The following is a 19,230-nucleotide window of genomic DNA, read 5'->3' on the forward strand; positions in this document are numbered from 1 at the left end:
TGCAAAACCATCTCACCCTACAAGACAGTGAGATATACACAGACACAGTAGGCAAAACCTCACCCCCTAAAAAGCGTCTGTTGATCACACATACATTTAAGATTCACTCTCAGAGAGATGACCTAATCAGAGAAACTAGACATTGACATTAGACAATGAGAAAGAGGAGGGAAGTTCCCTCCCTACGTCACCGCCCACCATCGATGAGGAGGGGTCACCACTGAGATAGAGAGGTGAGGGGGCTCTGGGGAAGACTACTTCTTCTTCTTCTTCACCACGGGACTTCACCCCTGCACCCCGGCGAGGCAACAGCTGCTCTGTCTCTCCTCTTACCCTCTGCTTGTTGTATCATCGTGCCATTTAATTAAACTCAACCAATTTGAACCTTTTCGGAGACTCCATTAGTCTCTTCATTCTAAGCTCCTCTCCTGGGCGCGAGAACATCGAATACTTTCAATAATACCCAAGTACACTTTTGAGGGACTTTTACTAATTATTTCAATTTCACCAATCACCCCATTACAAGTCGGTCAATAGTGTACTTTACTCAACTACATTTATTTAATATCTTTGGTTGCTTTGCACATTTAACTAAGACTTTAGTACACCTTGAGTAAATACACTACCTAATACAAATTAGGTGCACCTTTACCAGCTTTGATAAACACATTAATAGTTATAATCAAAACATATGTTATTCTGAAATTGGCCAATTTGCATAATGAGTAATTTTACTATTGGTCCTTTAAGTATATTTTGATGCAATACTTTTGTAATTTTACTTGAGTATAATTTTGAACGCAGGACTTTTACTTGTAACAGAGCATTCATTCACTCTGGTACTTCTACTTTTACTTAAGTACAAGATCTGAGTACTTCTCCAACCTCTGGAAAAGGCCAGTCTGAGGGCAACAATATTTATAACCATGAAAGCACAAAGGTTAGGTACGTAATAAAACGTGATAGGCCATTGGCAAAAGTCTTAATTTGTAAACGCTTCTTTGTATGAAGTTTATTTTGGCAAATTTAAGTAATTAATTAAACTAAGTTTTGGTTAAGCAGATATAAAACAGGTTACGGCTTACATAGAAAATGATACCATTGAGTTTTGAGTAATTACAATTATGAAAAGAAAGTGTGATATGCACATTTTTGAATTATATTTCCTGGAAACAACCCCTCTATTTGGTTTGATCTATAACGGAAAAAAACCTATGAATGGGATATATACCAATCTCTTCAATTAAAACAAGAGCAGATGTTTCCCCCCTTTAAAGCTTTTCTAGGAAAACACATTTCTATAGATGTTCAGCGTGAAAAATCTTGACTAACTGCATAAGGGATTATGAGTACAAACTTGTTTCATCTTTTTTGCAAATTCGTTGAAAGTATAGCAATCTGAGAATATTTCGCATGGCTAGATGTCAACACAAAACATTATGCAGGATTATCAGACTTTAAAAAGGCATACCTTCATTCTTGTTGAGAGAATGGTGTCAGATAAAAACATTTTACAGAAAGTGCAAATAAAAGGATGAATTATAATGAAATTATATAACAATGTTTGTCATTTATTGCCATTCCAATACAGTTAGAATTGAGTCATTCTTTATACAAAAATATCATATTTACAATCACATGCGAGAAAATGACATGCATATCCAATACATTTCTTTTTTCGTAACACATTATTTACAAAAGGTGTTGTAAAACCACACAACCAGATATATAAAGTTTGAAATAAAAACAATAAATATTGATAACATGTCTGATAGCCTTTATAAAGGCATTCTTTATTGTCAAACCTGACAGTGAGGTTGTATTTTCATTACTGTACATCTCCTTTTAGTGTCCAGAGCTTTTAAAAACTGGAATCACATTATGTACATATATGACAAATGTATTTATTTCCCAATATTTGTCTCTCTAAAGAAATATTGGGATATATTTCAGAAAGATACCACTGTGTGTTATCCAGGTCCTATATGTCAGGTAGGCAACTCCAGATTGTGTTATATGTTCCCATCACTTGAATGGGAACATTGATGATAACGATCAGCAGTTGACATACTGTAGTGGAAGACAATAGAGGTCTTCACAACAGCTAGATGTGGATACTGGAGATCAAATGTTTTTGCCTTTTATATCCTGCAGTTCCAGGGTTCTTTGTCTTCAATTATAGTCTAAATGCTTTCCGCCTTTCCTGGGATGCATAACATGTCTTATTTGAAGAACAAGGAATTGTATGGCTATCGATGGCTGTTAGTTACAGCTGCTGCTGTGTCAGCTGATGCCAGTGCAAATAAAGACGCTATCCAAAAGATCCAGACTGACTGGTACTCCCTTTGTAATCAACCTTTTGCACACCATTTGCTCTGCTTTAGCGATTTGAAGCCTCTATGTGGACCCTCTTCACGGTCTGTACTTTTTCTGCATTAAAAAATGACACGTAGAACAAAGATTATAGACAATCGATACATTCAGCAGTGAAGTGAATCTTTACCTATGTAGCGATTAATTTCTCAGCTAAGGGCATTTTATTGTTAATCAATATTTCTGTCTTCTTTTGGGAGAAATGTAGGTTCGCAACGTACAATAATGAAGACCAAAATTAAATTACCATTATTCAGTTTAAAAAGGTCCAAAGCAAATCCGATGCCACAGATAGCAAATATGTATAATCACAGCTGGCTCAAGTCTACTGGGCTTTTACTTTAGCCATAAGTGTTATGACTTAAGTAAATAACACGTTAGTATCTTTTCTGCATTGTAAAATCTTACATTTATGTATGTATTAAATGAAAATAATGGTATTCTAACAATGGGAATGTAACTATTCAATCTACATACCTGTTTGAGGAGTTACAGTGTATGTGGAAAAGCCTCCCACACTGTGACTGCTTCCTGTGTTGACTCCTCCGACACCACTTTTGGGATTGGCAGGTATGGTCGCAAGCATGCCTGCAAGGGGACAAAAGCATTCAAATTAACCACAAGACAACACTTGTTTTGGAAAACGATACAGAAACATTAGCTCTGAATTTCTTGGCTTATCAAAGTATTTTTACGACAACAAGTCTCATAGGGAGCTTGAAGTTATCAGTGTCTGGGTCCTGTCCCTACCCAGTCCTTTGTAGCTGGATAGCTGCTGGTACATTTGCTTCATCCGCTCTATGTTGATGCGGCTGACCTCTGCATGGTTCACCATGGGCTTGGGGTAGTGGACTCCTACGATCCTTCTGCACGTCCTCTGGGGCATTCCAAGGATCATATATGTATTTGGCTGGAAAGCCCTTCAAGATGGGCAAATAACGCCTGAGAGCAGAGAATAACATGATATAAGGTAAAGTAGACTGATGTAGCACTCTACAGGAGAAACATGTGCCCTAAATTCATTTACAACTACAAATAACACTGAACTGAAAGTAATTTTTTCTTTGGCACTGCATTTGCATTACTGTTTAATTAACTACTTCACATGATTCTGTCATGAGAGACCATGACAAATCTGCGCCCCCCCTCCCATGAGGCTACAAATTAGTACAAGCTAACAATGATGATTTAATTTGCATGTGAAAAAGACGGCAGGGGGCAAAAATAACCTCAACACCGTGAGGATTTGACAGGCCGGGTCTTTTAGGCCCCATTTACACGGGAACGCAAACGAAAATGAACCGAATTCGATATCAAAAAAGTCTTCCGTTCACACGCAATCGGCTCAATAAACGTGTCCGTTCACATGAGACCGCTCGACCCGCTGGAGACACTGTAGTACATATGCCGGGCCTGTAAGTGGCGCTGTACTTCCGCCACAAAATACACCAAAAGCAGTGAAGAAGACCCCCGAGCATGGTTGCCATGGTTGCCTGGTTGCCCTTCTGTTTATTCTCCGCGGTGGATTTAGCAACATGTAGTTCATGTGGTTCTCCATGTCCACTTGTTGCTGATGGTTGTGGTAGAAGAGCTGTAGATTTTGCACTAACATCTGTAGCATGGTTAGCAGTAGCACTAGCTACTGACAGTAGCTACTGCTACTGCTACTGCTACAGCAGTGAGCAGCAGAGGTGGGGAGAGGCGGGGCTATGGCTTCATCGTTATCAGGAAATGATCGTATAGGACGTCCACACGGAGCCGTTTGGCCCCCCAGAGCGTTCCGTCCGCAGATCTACCCACCTTGGGACCCGTTATCGTTTGAGGGGTCCGTTTCCGCGGCTCCGTTACGGCCTTGTGTGAACGAACAAGCTATACGAAAGAGAAAAGTAGCAAGGCTTGAGTTAGCATGTAAGCAAGTGGTAGCTACATATGTGCTAATGATGCTAATCGTAGCCTCCAAGTTAAAACGTAATAGAGAAGTGTAAAGCATTAAGTGGGATAATACTGTAGAACAAACGGCTTCTTAGGGTCATCCTTGTAAGTTAGAGAGATATTTTATTAGGAAGGTAACTTTATGCATTGATAAGGTTAATTTAAATTTGCTATGATCGATTATGTAGACAAGCTAACGTCAAAGTAGTGCTGTTGGAAAGAGGAGATTCCTAGCTTTCTAATGATATCAGGATTGTTTTTGTACTCCAAATATTAAGCAAAATATGTCACATTATATAATGACTGTCACCGAGTCATCATTTTGAGAAAAAGGCCTTCAAAGTTTCCTCTTCTCTGGAATCCATCGATCTAATTGATTATTAGCGGAGCAAATGATCAAAATAGTCCGGAGGGAAAATATTTCCGTTTGGATTACTGGTCTGGGGGAAGCTCGCGAGTGTGTGTGTGTATGTGTGTGTGTGTGTTTGTGTATTTTTGCGTTTGTGTATATTGTGTTTGTTTCCCAGGGAAAACACTCACGAGAAACACCGGCTGTTGTTATAACTGCTGTGACGTTAAATTACTCCGGTCTCCGCTTGTAATTATGCCGTTACAAGCTTCAAAGTTGTATTTATCATCTAAATTTGCCGAAACAAGTTTAATTTTCTGAAAGCCAAGACTTTGTTTATTTGAAATCAGATGAAAACAAACTGTAACGGACCCTGCCGTGTTATCTACTGTATGATTACTATGCCTTACATTCATAATTTCAGCCGGAGGGAGGGGTGCGGCGCTGCGGAAGAGCAGATTGCGAGTGAGAGGTGCCTGTCATCTTCCCTTTACAAGCTTCAAAAATGTATTTATCGTGTGGTTTTGGAAATAAAAGTTTCATATTCTGAAAGCCAAGACTTTGTTTATTTAAAATCAAACAAAACACCCGAACCCCGAAAAAATAGTTTTTTACGCAAATCCACGTTTATTTTTAAATGAGCCGTTGCGACTTCCGACTGATTTCGATAGAGCGGGTCACATATATATATATATATATATATATTTTGGGGCCCCAATGGCATTGACTAGTTCACGCAGTCTTCAAAGTAACCAAGCAACCTAAATTAATTTGTAATTTGTCTGTCCAATAACCTTGCTTCCTTTCATGCAGGGCTGGTTTTTGGCATAGGGCGCCAGATCTGGGGGGGGGGAAACCATTTTTGACCGTTGGTGCTCATCCTAATTTTCGGCCTTGATGTAACAACATTCATAATTAAGTAAAGGTAACACCCTTTTCATCCCGGTTACACTTTTCATTTGCCCTGTACGATGGGCGCTGTAAGTGATGAAAGTGGGGGATGTTGGCGCCCGCAGCTCACAGCCAAAGTGCGAGTGAGCGTGGGAGCGAGGTACCGGCGCTGTTGTTAATAGCATCTGGTGCTAGCTGCGCTAACGGATATAAGAAGAAGATGTTTCTCCAACAAAGGTGGAGGGGAGCTCTCTCCTGACAGACTGAGAGGCTGATAACTACAGCTCAGTGAGGTAAAAGACTCTCTCAGTGTTTAGATAGTTAACTTTAGTGTACTTAGTTATCTCAGTGGGTCTCAAACGTTTTGATCACAATTTATGTAAACCAGGGGTGTCAAACTCAATTTAATCGCGGGCCACATCAGCATTAGGGCTGCACTCAAACGGCCGGTTGTAACTTTAAGACTATATAAAAATACATATATAAATATATATATAAAATAATGTATTACATTACATTATTGCCTCTGCATTGGATTATTATCAGATAGGGTAATAACTTCATAATTAACTACGTCTGAAAGCAGAAGTCTGGGGCAAATAATTGCAAGTCTCTTCAGTGAGAATGTCACAAAATGATTTAACCTGTTAAGCCCTGAGCCTGTTTTTCAGGTCTCAGGCTCGAAAAATGACATTCCCAGAACAAATGACTATATCTTCACTTCTAAAAGGGTTAAATTAATAATCTTTTTTCTCAAAGTAATGATAAACCTGTGAGTTGGATGTAGAAAAGTCAGAATCAATATAGATGTTTTTTATTTTAAAGAAAATTCAGATTTTACATAGTAAAAAACTGTAAATTATAGTGTCCGTCCAAAAATTATTTGTTACTTATAGTGAAAACCACCTTTGGATGATGGGTTAGTAGACTAAAAGCTTTAGGAATCCAAAGTACAACATATAATAAGTACCCTGTATCAAGATTGATGCAAAACAAGTGACATTTGACCTTTTTAGAGAGATTTAGCAAAAAGAAACCACTTCTGGGGTCATTTGGGTGGATTTTCCATATCTCTGGCCCCCCTTGCTCGATTTTGATGGTTGACACCTCTTTCTGACCGTTAGAGCCAATAGAATTGAAGGGGGAGTCCCCCACACACACATGTTGTGAAGAGAAAAGGTGGGGGCTTCGCGCATGTCATTTTCAATCAGAGTGAACCTATCTCAATAAAAGCTACAAACAAACAAACAAACAATCTCTAGCTTTGACATCTGGAAACGGAAAAGCAGTTTTAATGCTTATGGATTATCAGAAATCATTTCAAAGGGACACAGACACATTAGATTAACCTATGTATTAACTTCAGCAGCATTTTTATCGTTTTAATGCCATTGAAGACCACTTTGGAGAGACTACAGAGCCAAGGTAAAAATGTTAGCATTTTTAGCTACCGAGCGTGACCTGTTTTGATGTCCGTTTTTGCTTATAACGTCGCAAATACGTATAATTCTGTGGTAATGTCGGTGTCGATAGATTCTGTGTCACCTCACGATGTGAATCGATGTGTTGGATGTGGTGAAAAGATAAATAAGGTTTTGTGAGTGATTTTCGGTGCAGCAAGGTGTTAGCATTTTTCGCTCGTTGCTAATTCAGAGGCTCAGTGTTAGCATTGTGGGTTTTCTTTTGAAAAAAATTAAAATGATCAGTTAGATGAGTTTCTTCCCGTTACATGGATATAAAACATTCATAGTTTTATTAAATGAACATGCCCTGAGACACTGTTTCCTGCAAGATGTTGCGGCAGTGCCCCGGTACCGGGGTCTCTCGGGCTTAACAGGTTAAAAAGAAAAGCCAAATTCTGGAAAAAAAGTCGAAATCAAAAAAAAGAAGTGACATTTCAAAAAAAAGAAGTGACATTTAAAAGAAAAGTAACATTTAAAAAAAAGAGTCAAATTCTGAGAAAAGGGCACATTCTAAGAAAAAAGACATATTTAGAAGAAAAAAAGTCAAATTCTGAGAAAAAAAAAGTCTAATTTGAGATGCATTGTGGGACATGTAGTTTATGGGCAACATGCTTCTGTAAATCATCATGTAACCGTATAATAAACATATAATATTCTTTGCAAGCTCTTGTGGGGCCACAGAAAATGAAGTCACGGGCCGGATTTGGCCCCCGGGCCTTGAGTTTGACACCCCTGATGTAAACACATATTTCCAAGGCACTCCTTTATAATTATTGGGATAAACAGGTTTGAAATCATTTCAATGTATACTATAGGACAGTAAACCAAAAGTATCGTATAAAACTGGAGAGATAAAAAAAATGCATTACTAAATAAATGTTAACTAGGTAAAATAAGATATGAATGAACAACAAAAATCTCGCCTAGAGCATCAAATTGTCTAGAACCGGCCCTGCTTTCATGTCATGTGATACCTTGCGTGACGAGCGAACCGTTTAATCAACCTGTACTGTACTTTAGCTAGCAGCAGCAAGTTTGGCAGCATTATAAAAAATGTAATAGCTTGCATTTATAATGTACAGCAAACCAAAGCAAAAGAGAAAGGACAAGAGAGAGTGTATGTCCATGCCGTGCGTGTGTGAGCGCATCAGCATGCGCTTATGTTTGGGGCAATGGGGGGGGGGCCCCAAAACAATATTTGCACTGGGGCCAATCACAACCTTGTTACGCTACTGGCTTACACGTTAACCTCACAGTCATATCTGAAGAACGAAGAGAATACATTTTATTTTTTTTAAATCAATATGGACCATTACTGTATAATTATCCTTAAATAATTTTATATAATGCACCTATTAAACAAGTATGGCATTTTGAAACATGATGTGCAACAATTTTTACTGTAATTTGTGTGCATTTTGTTGTTAACTAAGATGATGTTATGATTTATTTTTTGTTAGTATGCACGTGGACGCTTTGGACATACCTCGAGAAGGAAGAAATGGGTCTTCGGAAAGATGGGAGTTAAAGACAAAAGGCGGAGACTAGTGTTGAAACTAGTGGAGAAACTATCAAGATGTCCCCTTGTCCCTCTGATTAGACGGCATGTTAAGTCAGGAAGTAGCATTATTAGTGATGAGTGGAGGGCATACAGGAGAGTGCCGAGTAACATGGGGTACAACCACTACACCAGGGGTCACCAACCTTTTTTAGGATGAGAGCTACTTTCAAAATATAAAACAAGTCGTGAGCTACTTTTACTCCTCTTTTTTTTGTTTTTTGCAGTGTATATATTTAGCACATTTTAACATTATTATATGCTTACCTTTAACCTTTGTGCTGTTTGGGTCTGAGGGACCCGTTTTCAGTGTTTACTAAAAGAACGTGTATGCAATTTAAAGTGGACCTATCATGCTATATTTGAATAATATAGTGTAGGACCATACCTATATAAGGCATATTTATACTTTTTTTTTTCAAAATACCAAACAGATCATGCATTTTAGCCATGCCTCATTTTGCTCAATTTGAAAAATGTTAGCTCTGTTTTTGCAAGGGTTGATTCTGTGAGCAACAGCACCATCTAGAGGCCTGGCATATGTACTACAGCGTCTCCAGCGCTTTCGAACGGCAATGCCGTGGTTGTCTCCTCCTGATTGGTGGAGTTGGCCAGATAGCCGTAGCGCCACTTTCCTGACGTCAGGACAGTGTTCAGATCTGGATCAGTTTTTATCAGATCCGTTGCAGCCCCTTTTTTAGAGATTTGGGTATGGAGGAAAATAGAGAGGGTTGTGTTTTCTGACACTTGGTGAGTTCCCTGGAACACCGGGGACACATATTCATGTATAAAAGACGTACAAAAGTGCATTTTGCATGATAGGTCCCCTTTAAGTAAACACATCACAAATATATCATGGAAAATGGCTGTTTTTGTGGAGGACAGACTCCAGTATAATGTAAGCATAAGAGGAGGGTACATTCAATTCACATGGATTATATCGCAGTGTCAAATTCAGAATCTGACTCTGACTCGGTCACAGGGGCACCTGCACGCCAGAATGTTTGGGGCAAAAGGTTGGCGTAGGTGTGGCGCCCCATTGGATCTTGGAGTGGGATAGCAGCGTACTGAACGAAAGCTGAGGATATCATGCTGGAGACACATTTCTTCAGTAGGGGGATAATAAAACATGTGCAACAGATTAGTAGGCCGAAAAAGATGATCAGTGGCGTAACTATTGTAGCCAGCCATGCTTCCCACCCACCCGATGTAAGCCAGGACCACCAGTCCCAGCCACTCGCAGTGGATATGTCTTCATCTTTCATGTTGGCCAACAGGTTGTTAAGGTGTAGCACGGTGTCGGTAATGTTTTTGCTGGTGTCGGGAACGTAAGTGCAGCAGGAGTCACCAATAACATGACACAGGCCACCCTTTGAGGCGAACACAAGATCAAGAGCGTATTGGTGTTGCATGAGCATGTTCCTAGAGGCTATAATGTACGGGGTCAATGCCTGGAAACCTTGCGTCGTCTCGTAAGTGAGGTTTACTAGACTAACGTGTAGGCTATCTATGTTATGGGCATTGTTTACTGTGCCCCATCATGTATGTGCATGATTTAAAAAGTGTGGACTGTATGTACCTGTATAAAAACGCATGTGTGTACGACAGAGTGGAAACTGAATATCCCCCTCGGGGGATTTTTCCATCTTCTTCTTCTTCTTCTTCTATATGTGGTATATGTTTACCCTTTTTCAAACATATATCCTGCTAACGGAGTACCTTGCTGCCAAACCAAATTATGTTGTGTTTAACATACAATGATAAGCATCTTGTCTTTATCATCACTTGTGGTTTTAAAGCCGTTCCATTAACATTTTTTGAATTCATTATTGAAAGACAAACAATCAGTAAATGCTGTAGTATTTTGTGTTGTTTTCCATGCTTTTCTTCTCATTCCCAAACTGTCAGCACTTTGCCCTTTCCTCGCTATTATCATGGGCAAACAGTGACTAGGGCTCCTTTCATCAGTGAAGCAATAAAGACTGAACAATGAACACAAAACAAACAGACACACCCACAGAGAAGGAGGCAGGACACTACTTCAAACTGAAATGCAATATATTTGCATATATGAGCTTGAGTGCCACAGTAAATTGTCTTGGGGTTAGTGTTGGTAACAGCTATAAAGCAGATACATTTTTCCAGACAGTAACTGGACACATAACCAATGTGATCAAGTGGTGTCAGTACTGACCTTGAAAATAACATTCAATATTACAAAATGGCTAGCAGCTAGCATAAAAAGCCTGCTATATTTCCTTATGACCCACCTGTAGTAGCTGCTGTTTGAGCTTCTGTATCTCGGACAGGTTGAGTTCACTGAACAGGTCCGGCACCGGGTGCAGGCCTTCTCCTTTCCAGCCCGGTCTGTACTCCCCGTTCATTTTAGCCAATCCGGTGCCTGCGTGAACATGACCGTTGCGACTATTGCTGTCCTCGTTGTTGCCGTTAGCAGCACCGTTGGTGATGTTGGTCTCCTCAGAGAACTTGAGACCCTCAACGCCAGTGACGGTGAGGGCCAGGTGGGCCCCTGCTCCGTATACACTGTCACTCAGGCTGAGGTGGTGGGCCAGCTCCTTCCTCAGATTGTTCTTCTGCTCACGCTCACTCTTTAGGGCATCTAAGGCCTCCTCCAACTGACCCTGAGAAATGTCTTTCAGACGTAGTGCGTCTTCCAGCTGACTGTTGAGGAGGACAGTCTCCTCCTCGAGGACTTTGATCCCATGTTTCAGTCCTTCATACTCCACCTGAGGAGCAGCGGAGAGGACGGACAGGAACAGGAAAAGAAAGAGTAGAAAACATGTCATTTAATTAGTTAATTATGCTTTAAAACACAAGTATACTCTTTGTTAAGGATTGGATGGCCCTGTCCTAGGTCACTCTAGAGGAGACAATAGGTGTGAGTAAAACAAAAAAAGGTTAACATTAAGCACACTTTTGACACTATTCTTAACATATAAAACAGTTTTTACACGATGTGATTTTGACAAAACACTTCTGCAAGTTGTTATAAATGCAGATTTTGTGCAATAAGTATAGTTAAAAACATGCTACGGTAATGTGGTCAATTATAGATGATAAAGTCATTTGGATTTGATAATAAAGTAGGAAAAGACTTTCATTTCAGTTAAAAAGTGACGTAACCTTTACAGTTAGTTCAGCAAAATCTAAGTATAACATAATTTGAGAGATATAAAGTTGATATATGATCTCAATCTAGCTCAGCACAGGTATATAATATTGTCTAAAGGCAATACAGACACTGTAGAACACTTTAGAGAATACTGCAGCTCCTTAAAGTGGACCTATCATGCTATATTTGAATAATATATTGTAGGGCCATACCTATATAAAACATGTCTGTGAAGTTTTATTTTCAAAATACCAAACAGATCATGCATTTTAGCCATGCCTCATTTCGCTCTATTTGTTCTTTTTTAGCCCTGTTTTTGCAAGGGCTGATTCTGTGAGAAGTCTTCTTCGCTGCAGCATGACTAGGCTGTTCAATGGGGCTGATGTGTTGTGTAGATTCTGCCAGAAGGAAAATCACGGTCAAACTCCTTATGAAGCGGTGAGCTGCCGCTCCACATTGCTTTTCTTCCTGACTGCAGCGCTGGTCCGCAAATCAAGCAAGAACGTGATTGGTCGATATTCATTGTGGGGGTGGGGGGAGGAGGGGTGTTAGATAGATATAGAGTTGTAGTAAGTAGATAGAGTTCGCTATGATTGAGGTTTTGTTTATGCATAGGGTAGATTCTTTTAATTACATTTCCTTTTTTGTTTTGTATATTTTTTACATTTTGGATTTGCTTGGCGAGCTATTTTTAGAACATGCCCCGCAGGCGACTAAGTGCCCGCGGGCACCGTGTTGGCTACCCCTGCACTACACCATAAACCACAGCAGGTGGTTTGTGAACCCCCAGACTGGCAGTCATACCCAACATAATGAAAGAGCTAGGTCGACCGTCAAAGGACATGCCCGTAGACTGAGAGGAAACCGTACAGAGAGTTTGTTGGAGGAACACCTCAAGGTTAAAAAAAAAGAAGTGACATTTCAAAAAAAGGAAGTGACATTTCAAAAAAAGAAGTGACATTTCAAAAAAAGGAAGTGACATTTAAAAGAAAAGTAACATTTAAAAAAAAGAGTCAAATTCTGAGAAAAGGGCACATTCTAAGAAAAAAGACATATTTAGAAGAAAAAAAGTCAAATTCTGAGAAAAAAAAAGTCTAATTTGAGATGCATTGTGGGACATGTAGTTTATGGGCAACGTGCTTCTGTAAATCATCATGTAACTGTATAATAAACATATAATATTCTTTGCAAGCTCTTGTGGGGCCACAGAAAATGAAGTCACGGGCCGGATTTGGCCCCCGGGCCTTGGGTTTGACACCCCTGATGTAAACACATATTTCCAAGGCACTCCTTTATAATTATTGGGATAAACAGGTTTGAAATCATTTCAATGTATACTATAGGACAGTAAACCAAAAGTATCGTATAAAACTGGAGAGATAAAAAAAATGCATTACTAAATAAATGTTAACTAGGTAAAATAAGATATGAATGAACAACAAAAATCTCGCCTAGAGCATCAAATTGTCTAGAACCGGCCCTGCTTTCATGTCATGTGATACCTTGCGTGACGAGCGAACCGTTTAATCAACCTGTACTGTACTTTAGCTAGCAGCAGCAAGTTTGGCAGCATTATAAAAAATGTAATAGCTTGCATTTATAATGTACAGCAAACCAAAGCAAAAGAGAAAGGACAAGAGAGAGTGTATGTCCATGCCGTGCGTGTGTGAGCGCATCAGCATGCGCTTATGTTTGGGGCAATGGGGGGGGGGCCCCAAAACAATATTTGCACTGTGGCCAATCACAACCTTGTTACGCTACTGGCTTACACGTTAACCTCACAGTCATATCTGAAGAACGAAGAGAATACATTTTATTTTTTTTAAATCAATATGGACCATTACTGTATAATTATCCTTAAATAATTTTATATAATGCACCTAATAAACAAGTATGGCATTTTGAAACATGATGTGCAACAATTTTTACTGTAATTTGTGTGCATTTTGTTGTTAACTAAGATGATGTTATAATTTATTTTTTGTTAGTATGCACGTGGACGCTTTGGACATACCTGGAGAAGGAAGAAATGGGTCTTCGGAAAGATGGGAGTTAAAGACAAAAGGCGGAGACTAGTGTTGAAACTAGTGGAGAAACGATCAAGATGTCCCCTTGTCCCTCTGATTAGACGGCATGTTAAGTCAGGAAGTAGCATTATTAGTGATGAGTGGAGGGCATACAGGAGAGTGCCGAGTAACATGGGGTACAACCACTACACCAGGGGTCACCAACCTTTTTTAGGATGAGAGCTACTTTCAAAATATAAAACAAGTCGTGAGCTACTTTTACTCCTCTTTTTTTTGTTTTTTGCAGTGTATATATTTAGCACATTTTAACATTATTATATGCTTACCTTTAACCTTTGTGCTGTTTGGGTCTGTGGGACCCGTTTTCAGTGTTTACTAAAAGAACGTGTATGCAATTTAAAGTGGACCTATCATGCTATATTTGAATAATATAGTGTAGGACCATACCTATATAAGGCATATTTATACTTTTTTTTTTTCAAAATACCAAACAGATCATGCATTTTAGCCATGCCTCATTTTGCTCAATTTGAAAAATGTTAGCTCTGTTTTTGCAAGGGTTGATTTTGTGAGCAACAGCACCATCTAGAGGCCTGGCATATGTACTACAGCGTCTCCAGCGCTTTCGAACGGCAATGCCGTGGTTGTCTCCTCCTGATTGGTGGAGTTGGCCAGATAGCCGGAGCGCCAGTTTCCTGACGTCAGGACAGTGTTCAGATCTGGATCAGTTTTTATCAGATCCGTTGCAGCCCCTTTTTTAGAGATTTGGGTATGGAGGAAAATAGAGAGGGTTGTGTTTTCTGACACTTGGTGAGTTCCCTGGAACACCGGGGACACATATTCATGTATAAAAGACGTACAAAAGTGCATTTTGCATGATAGGTCCCCTTTAAGTAAACACATCACAAATATATCATGGAAAATGGCTGTTTTTGTGGAGGACAGACTCCAGTATAATGTAAGCATAAGAGGAGGGTACATTCAATTCACATGGATTATATCGCAGTGTCAAATTCAGAATCTGACTCTGACTCGGTCACAGGGGCACCTGCACGCCAGAATGTTTGGGGCAAAAGGTTGGCGTAGGTGTGGCGCCCCATAGGATCTTGGAGTGGGATAGCAGCGTACTGAACGAAAGCTGAGGATATCATGCTGGAGACACATTTCTTCAGTAGGGGGATAATAAAACATGTGCAACAGATTAGTAGGCCGAAAAAGATGATCACTGGCGTAACTATTGTAGCCAGCCATGCTTCCCACCCACCCGATGTAAGCCAGGACCACCAGTCCCAGCCACTCGCAGTGGATATGTCTTCATCTTTCATGTTGGCCAACAGGTTGTTAAGGTGTAGCACGGTGTCGGTAATGTTTTTGCTGGTGTCGGGAACGTAAGTGCAGCAGGAGTCACCAATAACATGACACAGGCCACCCTTTGAGGCGAACACAAGATCAAGAGCGTATTGGTGTTGCATGAGCATGTTCCTAGAGGCTATAATGTACGGGGTCAATGCCTGGAAACCTTGCGTCGTCTCGTAAGTGAGGTTTTCTAGACTAACGTGTAGGCTATCTATGTTATGGGCATTGTTTACTGTGCCCCATCATGTATGTGCATGATTTAAAAAGTGTGGACTGTATGTACCTGTATAAAAACGCATGTGTGTACGACAGAGTGGAAACTGAATATCCCCCTCGGGGGATTTTTCCATCTTCTTCTTCTTCTTCTTCTATATGTGGTATATGTTTACCCTTTTTCAAACATATATCCTGCTAACGGAGTACCTTGCTGCCAAACCAAATTATGTTGTGTTTAACATACAATGATAAGCATCTTGTCTTTATCATCACTTGTGGTTTTAAAGCTGTTCCATTAACATTTTTTGAATTCATTATTGAAAGACAAACAATCAGTAAATGCTGTAGTATTTTGTGTTGTTTTCCATGCTTTTCTTCTCATTCCCAAACTGTCAGCACTTTGCCCTTTCCTCGCTATTATCATGGGCAAACAGTGACTAGGGCTCCTTTCATCAGTGAAGCAATAAAGACTGAACAATGAACACAAAACAAACAGACACACCCACAGAGAAGGAGGCAGGACACTACTTCAAACTGAAATGCAATATATTTGCATATATGAGCTTGAGTGCCACAGTAAATTGTCTTGGGGTTAGTGTTGGTAACAGCTATAAAGCAGATAAATTTTTCCAGACAGTAACTGGACACATAACCAATGTGATCAAGTGGTGTCAGTACTGACCTTGAAAATAACATTCAATATTACAAAATGGCTAGCAGCTAGCATAAAAAGCCTGCTATATTTCCTTATGACCCACCTGTAGTAGCTGCTGTTTGAGCTTCTGTATCTCGGACAGGTTGAGTTCACTGAACAGGTCCGGCACCGGGTGCAGGCCTTCTCCTTTCCAGCCCGGTCTGTACTCTCCGTTCATTTTAGCCAATCCGGTGCCTGCGTGAACATGACCGTTGCGACTATTGCTGTCCTCGTTGTTGCCGTTAGCAGCACCGTTGGTGATGTTGGTCTCCTCAGAGAACTTGAGACCCTCAACGCCAGTGACGGTGAGGGCCAGGTGGGCCCCTGCTCCGTATACACTGTCACTCAGGCTGAGGTGGTGGGCCAGCTCCTTCCTCAGATTGTTCTTCTGCTCACGCTCACTCTTTAGGGCATCTAAGGCCTCCTCCAACTGACCCTGAGAAATGTCTTTCAGACGTAGTGCGTCTTCCAGCTGACTGTTGAGGAGGACAGTCTCCTCCTCGAGGACTTTGATCCCATGTTTCAGTCCTTCATACTCCACCTGAGGAGCAGCGGAGAGGACGGACAGGAACAGGAAAAGAAAGAGTAGAAAACATGTCATTTAATTAGTTAATTATGCTTTAAAACACAAGTATACTCTTTGTTAAGGATTGGATGGCCCTGTCCTAGGTCACTCTAGAGGAGACAATAGGTGTGAGTAAAACAAAAAAAGGTTAACATTAAGCACACTTTTGACACTATTCTTAACATATAAAACAGTTTTTACACGATGTGATTTTGACAAAACACTTCTGCAAGTTGTTATAAATGCAGATTTTGTGCAATAAGTATAGTTAAAAACATGCTACGGTAATGTGGTCAATTATAGATGATAAAGTCATTTGGATTTGATAATAAAGTAGGAAAAGACTTTCATTTCAGTTAAAAAGTGACGTAACCTTTACAGTTAGTTCAGCAAAATCTAAGTATAACATAATTTGAGAGATATAAAGTTGATATATGATCTCAATCTAGCTCAGCACAGGTATATAATATTGTCTAAAGGCAATACAGACACTGTAGAACACTTTAGAGAATACTGCAGCTCCTTAAAGTGGACCTATCATGCTATATTTGAATAATATATTGTAGGGCCATACCTATATAAAACATGTCTGTGAAGTTTTATTTTCAAAATACCAAACAGATCATGCATTTTAGCCATGCCTCATTTCGCTCTATTTGTTCTTTTTTAGCCCTGTTTTTGCAAGGGCTGATTCTGTGAGAAGTCTTCTTCGCTGCAGCATGACTAGGCTGTTCAATGGGGCTGATGTGTTGTGTAGATTCTGCCAGAAGGAAAATCACGGTCAAACTCCTTATGAAGCGGTGAGCTGCCGCTCCACATTGCTTTTCTTCCTGACTGCAGCGCTGGTCCGCAAATCAAGCAAGAACGTGATTGGTCGATATTCATTGTGGGGGTGGGGGGAGGAGGGGTGTTAGATAGATATAGAGTTGTAGTAAGTAGATAGAGTTCGCTATGATTGAGGTTTTGTTTATGCATAGGGTAGATTCTTTTAATTACATTTCCTTTTTTGTTTTGTATATTTTTTACATTTTGGATTTGCTTGGCGAGCTATTTTTAGAACATGCCCCGCAGGCGACTAAGTGCCCGCGGGCACCGTGTTGGCTACCCCTGCACTACACCATAAACCACAGCAGGTGGTTTGTGAACCCCCAGACTGGCAGTCATACCCAACATAATGAAAGAGCTAGGTCGACCGTCAAAGGACATGCCCGTAGACTGAGAGGAAACCGTACAGAGAGTTTGTTGGAGGAACACCTCAAGGTTAAAAAAAAGAAGTGACATTTCAAAAAAAGGAAGTGACATTTCAAAAAAAGAAGTGACATTTCAAAAAAAGGAAGTGACATTTAAAAGAAAAGTAACATTTAAAAAAAAGAGTCAAATTCTGAGAAAAGGGCACATTCTAAGAAAAAAGACATATTTAGAAGAAAAAAAGTCAAATTCTGAGAAAAAAAAAGTCTAATTTGAGATGCATTGTGGGACATGTAGTTTATGGGCAACGTGCTTCTGTAAATCATCATGTAACTGTATAATAAACATATAATATTCTTTGCAAGCTCTTGTGGGGCCACAGAAAATGAAGTCACGGGCCGGATTTGGCCCCCGGGCCTTGAGTTTGACACCCCTGATGTAAACACATATTTCCAAGGCACTCCTTTATAATTATTGGGATAAACAGGTTTGAAATCATTTCAATGTATACTATAGGACAGTAAACCAAAAGTATCGTATAAAACTGGAGAGATAAAAAAAATGCATTACTAAATAAATGTTAACTAGGTAAAATAAGATATGAATGAACAACAAAAATCTCGCCTAGAGCATCAAATTGTCTAGAACCGGCCCTGCTTTCATGTCATGTGATACCTTGCGTGACGAGCGAACCGTTTAATCAACCTGTACTGTACTTTAGCTAGCAGCAGCAAGTTTGGCAGCATTATAAAAAATGTAATAGCTTGCATTTATAATGTACAGCAAACCAAAGCAAAAGAGAAAGGACAAGAGAGAGTGTATGTCCATGCCGTGCGTGTGTGAGCGCATCAGCATGCGCTTATGTTTGGGGCAATGGGGGGGGGGCCCCAAAACAATATTTGCACTGTGGCCAATCACAACCTTGTTACGCTACTGGCTTACACGTTAACCTCACAGTCATATCTGAAGAACGAAGAGAATACATTTTATTTTTTTTAAATCAATATGGACCATTACTGTATAATTATCCTTAAATAATTTTATATAATGCACCTAATAAACAAGTATGGCATTTTGAAACATGATGTGCAACAATTTTTACTGTAATTTGTGTGCATTTTGTTGTTAACTAAGATGATGTTATAATTTATTTTTTGTTAGTATGCACGTGGACGCTTTGGACATACCTGGAGAAGGAAGAAATGGGTCTTCGGAAAGATGGGAGTTAAAGACAAAAGGCGGAGACTAGTGTTGAAACTAGTGGAGAAACGATCAAGATGTCCCCTTGTCCCTCTGATTAGACGGCATGTTAAGTCAGGAAGTAGCATTATTAGTGATGAGTGGAGGGCATACAGGAGAGTGCCGAGTAACATGGGGTACAACCACTACACCAGGGGTCACCAACCTTTTTTAGGATGAGAGCTACTTTCAAAATATAAAACAAGTCGTGAGCTACTTTTACTCCTCTTTTTTTTGTTTTTTGCA

The 19,230-nt window shown here is 39.9% G+C and overlaps 2 protein-coding genes across 2 annotated transcripts; both read right to left on the reverse strand.

Moving 5' to 3' along the window:
- Positions 1–9,501: 9,501 nt before the first annotated feature.
- On the reverse strand, positions 9,502–12,543 carry LOC117491522. The gene is made up of 4 exons (XM_034141547.1): positions 12,484–12,543; positions 10,837–11,313; positions 9,771–9,936; positions 9,502–9,644 (listed from the first exon to the last, which is right to left on the reverse strand). The coding sequence occupies exons 1-4, from the start codon at positions 12,541–12,543 to the stop codon at positions 9,502–9,504; spliced, it is 846 nt and encodes a 281-aa protein (XP_033997438.1).
- A 2,178-nt stretch (positions 12,544–14,721) lies between these two features.
- On the reverse strand, positions 14,722–17,763 carry LOC117491523. The gene is made up of 4 exons (XM_034141548.1): positions 17,704–17,763; positions 16,057–16,533; positions 14,991–15,156; positions 14,722–14,864 (listed from the first exon to the last, which is right to left on the reverse strand). Exons 1-4 carry the CDS (start codon positions 17,761–17,763, stop codon positions 14,722–14,724), a joined length of 846 nt encoding a protein of 281 aa, XP_033997439.1.
- Between the last annotated feature and the right edge of the window lie 1,467 nt (positions 17,764–19,230).

The sequence above is a fragment of the Trematomus bernacchii genome, unplaced genomic scaffold (genome assembly GCF_902827165.1).
Source record: "Trematomus bernacchii unplaced genomic scaffold, fTreBer1.1, whole genome shotgun sequence".
Lineage (NCBI taxonomy): Eukaryota > Metazoa > Chordata > Actinopteri > Perciformes > Nototheniidae > Trematomus > Trematomus bernacchii.